Source organism: Montipora foliosa, chromosome 11 (genome assembly GCF_036669935.1).
Source record: "Montipora foliosa isolate CH-2021 chromosome 11, ASM3666993v2, whole genome shotgun sequence".
In the NCBI taxonomy this organism is placed as follows: Eukaryota; Metazoa; Cnidaria; class Anthozoa; order Scleractinia; family Acroporidae; genus Montipora; species Montipora foliosa.
This window is the reverse complement of record NC_090879.1, coordinates 45,101,353-45,108,852: the sequence shown is the minus strand read 5'-3', so window position 1 is coordinate 45,108,852 and position 7,500 is coordinate 45,101,353. Positions and strand designations below refer to the sequence as shown.

Here is a 7,500-nt window from a genome sequence, read left to right as displayed (position 1 = left end):
CTCGTCATCAAGCTTAATAAATTTGCCAATAACCGGAGGTGGTATCCAATACGCTAAAATATTTAACACCTGATAGCAATACATCTAGATCCTCCAGAGTTGGCAATGGGTAATATTTTGGCATGATTGCGTGGTTTAGATCTCTGGGATCAAGACACACTCGTAAAGCGCCCGTTCGCTACTTTTCTGTCGTTGGGATCGAATTCACCCACTCTGTTGGCTCACTGACTTTAACTATCACCCCAAGCTCCTCCATTATCTTGAGTTCCTTTTCAAGTTTGTCTCTGAGAGCTACTGGGATTTTACGTGGGGGTGTATGACCGGCACTGCGTCAGGTTTGAGGTGAATTTTGTGCACCCCTGGAAAACTGCATTGTACTGGCCTACCTCAATATCCACAAAAAACTTGGTTTGAGGATCTGATGTCCCCAGGGACGGTTTCAACAAACAAACTGTCACCTGTTTGAAGGCTAGGCTCACTTACTTCGTGTATCTCTTTCGATCAAATCCAACCAAGTACTTATATGGCGCATGATCCATAGGTAAATGATCTCAGGCGCTTAAAATTAACAATAAGGTTATTTACAATATTTAAAAAATTATGACTAATTATGATTATATTTACAGTGGTGAGAAGTATATAAAATAATCGTATATTGAAGAAAGTATATAAGAAAGTAAAAAAAAAAATAAAATAATAATAATAATAATAATAATAAGCTTTTTGAGGTAAAAATGTCTTAAGTTTTGTTTTGAAAGATTTTAAATCGTTCTCTATTCTAAGTGATTTTCGAAGTTTGTTCCATTCAGAGGGTGCTGCCACTTGAAAAGCTCTGTCTCCTGTTGTCTTGTTTGATTTCACAGTTGGTGGAGCCAATAAAACTTCATCATTAGATCGGAGATTGTATAGTGATTTCTTCTTCACTTGAACTATACTTTGTATGTAATCAAGTGATAGTCCATGTATTGCCTTGTAAGTCATCAATAAAGTTTTGTATTTAATTCTTAGTTTGACTGGTAGCCAGTGTAGTTGAAACATCAACGGCGTAATGCGACAAAAACGTGTAGAGTTACATATCTCTCAGCCAGGTGACTGCATAATTGGTCAAAGACTTTAGAAACTGCAGATTGCTTACTGGCCTTAAATTCTTATAAGCCGTACCAAGACCGGGTTTTTTGAGGAGAGGCTTGACCAGCGCATCCTTCAACGCTTCAGGGAAAACACCCTGTGATAGTGAACAATTAACGATGGTGGTAATAACAGGTAGCAATTGGTCAAGACAGTTGACAACAAATTGGGTTGGCATTTGGTCTAAATTACATGATTTTTTGGCGGCTTTGTTTATGATTGCGCTAATATCACCTTAAAACTTTCGCACATTCCATTTTAGGGTCTGGCGGTACTTCGAGCAAATCCGACGAAAGAGCACACTTGGATTCTATTTCGTTTCGAATGTCATCAATCGTCTTCACAAAGAACCTTGCAATGTCATTTGCCAGTAAAGTTTTATTCAGTTGATCCGGGAATGTAGGAACTAAGTTCTCTTTAACGCCAAGGATCTCATTTGCAGCTCTGAAAAGTTTGCGTTGATCAACACTGTTCTCTTCCATTAACTCAGAGTAGAATTCACGTCTTGCCTTATTCAACAGGAAAGTCACATAGTTTCTTTTAATTTTAAATACTTGTAGATCTTCCATTGTTCTAGTTCTTCTCCATTTCCTCCCAGCTTTCCTCCGCAACTTTCTTGCATAGACAATGAGCTCATTATACCATGGGACAGTAGGTCTTAAAGTCTTAGTAACTACTTTTAAGGGAGCATGATGCTCCAGCACTGATGATAGTGTCGCATTATATTTTAAGGCCATAGCATTCAAATCTGTCCCACTCACATCTTCTACATACAAATGATTAACCGCAAACATGTCGGAATCTTTCAAATCACTTTTCATTGGATTCATATCAATCGATCTTAGCTTTCTGTAGGTGATGGACTTAACAGAAAGGTCAGGTTTGTATGATGATAACCAGCATAAAATGGCAGCATGATCAGCGATGTAGCGATCAATTTGAGGTGATCCATGTACAAGTTTCTCAGACATACGAGCGATGATAAGATCTAAAATGTGACCATGGAGGTGCGTAGGCATAGTAACATGTTGCTTGAATGATTCAAGTAAGTTTAGAGAAATTGAAGGAATCGGATCCTGATGACCTATTAAAATCTCCTGCGATTAGCGGTTGCTCTTTGCAAAGTAAAAGAGATTCCAGGTAATCAGAGAACTCGTCAAAGAATACAGATGTAAAGACTTTATGATCTTCGGAATACGGTGGTCGCGCAAACAATAATTATGCGCACATTATGGGATGATGATGTCACAATCCACTCTGATAATTCAAACGAGTATTTTTGACCAGGCACCATCCACTTTTTTTACATTCAGTGTATCACGAAATGTAAGAGCAGTCCCACCACCAGTACGTCCAGTTCGTGGATGGTCTACTATTTTATATCCAACAGGGCATAACTCCACTTTGACAGCTGAGTCATTTTTTGTAAGCAATGTCTCTGTAATAGCAATGAGATCTACTTTGCTTTCGCAAATAAAATCGAAAATATCCACCGTTTTAATCTTAACAGAGCGAGCATTGAGAGTAGTCAACAACATCTTTTGTTTGCATAACCAAGTCAATCCATTATTTGGATTCACGTGGTTCGTAATCACTCTTTTTGGAGGCTCTTGTTTGTCTGGATGAATAGTTATTAAATTGGACGGGTTTCTATTGTTGGCGGAAGTCCTTAAGGAGTTTGCCACATTGGAATTATGCAGATTATGCGAAAAACGAACTTGAATACGACGATTTTCTGCCATTTTAGATCCCTGTATGGATCTTCCTACTCTAGATCCTTGATATCTCAAGATATTAAAAGACGCCGTGGTAGACAAGAGAGTAGAATTCAAACAACAATACCCAGTTATCAATGAAGCTGGTAGTTGTCTACGATTGTACACTATAGGTAGTTGGACGGCCGCATGTTGAGTGTTGAACTTGTAGTGATATCTTGTGTTTCCTTCTTGTGCATTCGAATACTTCTCGGAACATGGTCCCGGATTAATAAGGATGAAGTATAACCACATTTATTCCAGCTAACGATAGGTCTTCTAAGCTCGTTTGTACGAGATAAGGTTCTTGGTCGAAATGTAATAATAATAATAATAATAATAATAATAATAATAATAATAATAATAATAATAATAATAATAATTTTAATAATTTATTCCTTTTTTTTTAAAAAATTCTCGTTTCCTATAAACATGTGTATTAAAATGAAAAAAAATTAAACAAATTTAAACAACTCTTAGTATTATAGATTTGATAAAATAAAGGAAAGAAAAATTATAAATCAATATTATAGAATGTTAAGACGCTCTTTGCCATAAACTCAGTGTCAGAGGATAACGCTATTTACCGAAGAACAAAAACTATCGACATGCGACCAAGACTTCTAGTTAAGTTCTAGTTAAGTTCCTTATTAGGCGCAAATTAACATCCGAATATGATCAAATGCGCCTTACAACTAAAACTACCCCTAATAATTACAATAAAATATACTTAAGAATACTTGAAATTAATAACTTAAAAAGTAGTCAATCTAACAATAACAGGCAAAAGCCTTCCTAAATAAATAAGTCTTTATAGTTCGTTTAAAAACCAAAAAGTCATCGATGTCTCTAACACTTGCAAGGAGGCTTTTCCACAATACAGGGGCAGCTGTTTGAAATGTCTTGATCTGTCTCCCAGAGTTTTCTTTGTTTTTCTTATGGGCAACTGTAACAGTAGCTCTTCAGAAGAACGAAGCTGGTATTTACATTTATCCTTTAATCGAACTAGATTGCAGATATAGGACGGCGCCATTTAATAAATTAAGACCTTGAACTCGATAAGGTAACTAACGGGTAGCGAGTGCAAAGAAAATAAGACGGGTGTAATATGATCAAACCTCAGTGTTGAACATACGAGTCGGGCAGCACTATCTTGCTTGAGTAGTACACCGCTTTCAAAGTTCTGTTTGTGATGAATGAAATTGTTGGCTGTTAAAGGGAAACATAAGAAGTAGAAGAAAGCCAAGAGAAAATGTAGCAATTTACAATTTGTTATGGAGCTTTGAGTAGAAGCCGCCATCAGGCAGGATCTTCTAGGGTATGACCATTTTGGTCGAAACTTAATTATCACTATTATTTTTTTCAAGCGAAGCTAATATCTACAATTTTTAGAATCTCAAAGCAATACCATGTCGAAACAAAATTATGTTGAACGTCCTTGAATTTAAACTTAAATATAAATACGAGACTACAATGGTAAGCATCATTTCCTCTTCAGATGCAGATGCTCTCCCTTTGCTACCCGTCTTGCACATTCTGGCAAAGTATTTTGCTTTTCCGCATTTACGACATGTTTTCCCCATAGCAGGACAAGCCTCTCTTGCATGAAAATTTCCACATTTGCCACATGACTGTGCTCTTTCCTTGGAAGGTGTACTCGAAAATCTCTTTGTGTATGGCTGGCTGTCGCCTATGGAATGGACTGCCTCTGTGCTGTGTGGCTCCATTGATTTTAACTGTGCCCTCAATAGTTCGTATGTTCGTGCAATTCCGACAGCCTTATCAAGCGTTAAATCTTTGCCCTGGTTTATCAGCTCTTCGCGAATTTTGTGAGGATTTTTGCCAAACACAATCCTCTCCCGTATCATTTCGTCTGGCTCTTTGAAAGCACAATCCCTGGCTAAAAGTTTCAGATCCGTTACGAACTGCTCCACTGTTTCCACTTTGCTCTGAATGCGGTTGCGGAATTTTTATCGACAAAATACTGGGTTTGTTTTGGATTCCACGTGTGCTTCAAATCGTTCAAAGTAAGTCGTGAGTTTCTTCTTATCGTCTTCGCTGATGCCTGACCACGTATTGACGATATCTCTTTCTTTCTCACCGCACCATATGAGCAAATAGTTGCACTTTTCCTCCTCTTTCTTACTGGAGAGCGGACCACTGAACATGATCAATTCCACGTGTTGCCGAAAACGCTTCCACCTTTCCGGCAAGTTTTCAGCTCCCCAATCCGTTTGAGGACATTGCATTCCAGCTAAATCCATATTCGAGGGTTTATTTCGCTTCTGACACCATGTAAAATCCTGACGGGTGGCCTTTAATATCACGCTGAAAATTACACGATTATCGCTTAAAACTAAAATGGCGTTCTCTCACAGCCTGGTTGCGAATCCAGCATAAATTAATACAGTCGCGAAACCCATGTGCATACATTACAAGTGCTAGGGTTACCCTTGCGCTAGGGTAACCCTAGCTGCCTTTCAAACTCTCTGCTAGTAACAACTCGCCTACCCGGGACAACGTTTTAGCGGTTTCCATTGTGTTTGCGATGCTGGCTGTTACCAAGCACACAAAGTTGTCCCGGGTGGTAGGGTAACCCTACCTGTGAAATTTTGCTTGTAAACCCGCGCTATCTTTGACACTTCTGCTAGGGTAACACTAGCAATAGGTTACCCTACCTGCTTGTAAACAGGGCCTAAGGGGCCCAAGCCCGGCTGGCTCACCTCATGCAATAACGGGCTGAAATTGATCCCGGCAAACCCGACCAGCCGGGCTGACCGTGCTGGCCCTGCTCATGTAATCGGCCCCTAAAAGTTATTCTCCATACTTTTTATTTTGTTTATAGCTATTTTTTTGGTCGCCCCTCAGTCTGCACCCTACTCACCGTTAGTGAAGGCACCCCGCTCCACCCTTACCACGCGTGACTACACACACACATACAAAAAAAAACCCGATTATTGTTAGGGTTTTCGGCAACCAAAGAAGCACGAATATTGTGCGTTCAACGAAGCGGCAAAAAATTTTTGAAGAATATAATGCGTGAAAGAAAAAAAAAGAAGAAGAAAGTGGTCAAATTTGCGAACTTAAAAGAAATCATTGAACTCCACAACGATACCCAAACCAAACTGTCCACTTTTTGGGGTGAGAGACTTAAAAGAGACTTGGGAAATACCTCGTCATATAAGACGGCACTCCATTCCATAGCAACGGACTCCGGTGACGGAATATCCATGGCGACTATATCATTTTTAACAGTTCAGGTTACTTGCCATAGCCAAGCCAACCGGCTTTCGAAAGAATCACATTTTGTTTCGAAAGTATCACATTAGTTTTGGAAACCCATTTCGACATATTATGTTATTTTTCCAAACGTAATTTTGCTACATACAGCGAGCCATAGTTTACTGGTTTGTTTTGTGTATCATCTTTTTTATGGAAAAAAGGTTGTCAAAAATGCTTTTTTTCAAATCCTTCCCCAAAAAACGCTGAAGTGATGAATCCCAAAAGCCCGGATTTAGATTTGATCCGAAGTATCCTCCTCGGGTGTGGATACTTTGGATTCATGCTCCGTATTTGGATTTCGCCAAAAAACGCACAATCCGTAGTTGGATTCTATCGGATTTCCCCCAAAAAGGGACCCTCAGATTCATGGTTCATAATCATTAAACTTTAGTAATGTCTGGTTAACACAACGACCAAGTCTTGAATCATGCGTGGAACAAATATTTAAAAGTTGTTCCTGACTACGCCAGGCTGTTTTTTATTTACTTGTTTCATTGTGCTGTTTCCTTTTAGGTCAAATCCATCGTCTCGCACATGAAATACTTTCAATGGCGATCACAATTTTTAGCTTTGATTAAACATCTCTAGCGAAAAACAGATAAAACCATTACACAACGGTAATGACAAAGAATCGTGCTATAATTAAAAATAAAGGAACTCAACACCCTGGATGACAGAGTGTAGGAGTGCATCATAAATTATTACACTTTCTTGTACTTTCTTGTAAGTCAGTACCAGCAAAGAACGGATGGCGACTTATTATTCCAGCAACCCGAACCGCAAAATTTAAAGCTATGACGTTAATAACTTCTGTATATTAAATTTCCAATACAGGAAATCCAGGATATTGAGTTTGCAACGTTCTGATTGGTTCCCTCAATCGTGGTCATTAATTAATAGAACGCATATGATTTTATTTACTGACCTGAAATTGTATCCAGCTGCTGCCAGGGTTCTGTTTGAAGGGCATAAAAGCAAAAGAAGGAGCAATTGAGGGTAGAGAACCAAGAAAAGTGGCAGTTCATGCATTGGGAAGATGAGACAGAACAAAGGCACGTCTTTCCTTTGACTCCTACGAGAGATCAGTCTATATACTTCACTCACAACTGAGATCTGGAAGTTTGTTCCCCTAACTAGTACTGTAGATTTTCGGTTGGCTAGTCATGAGAACTTGGCGTTAAAGTAAGATAGTGATCCTCTAAAAGGTAACAATCCTCATTGGCAATATTTATCATACTTCCTGACAGTGTATTGAAATTGTGAAAAGTAAAGGGTTAAGCCGGATTTTCCCGGCTCTCGTTTTTCTAAAATTAGCTGCCGAACGTCTTGGTTTTAT

At 38.7% G+C, this 7,500-nt stretch overlaps 1 protein-coding gene across 1 annotated transcript; it reads right to left on the bottom strand.

Annotated features, from left to right (window-relative positions):
• Window positions 1-4,270: 4,270 nt before the first annotated feature.
• LOC137977196 (uncharacterized) lies at window positions 4,271-4,750 on the bottom strand. The gene has a single exon (XM_068824462.1). The coding sequence runs from the start codon at window positions 4,748-4,750 to the stop codon at window positions 4,271-4,273; it is 480 nt and encodes a 159-aa protein (XP_068680563.1).
• Window positions 4,751-7,500: the final 2,750 nt, after the last annotated feature.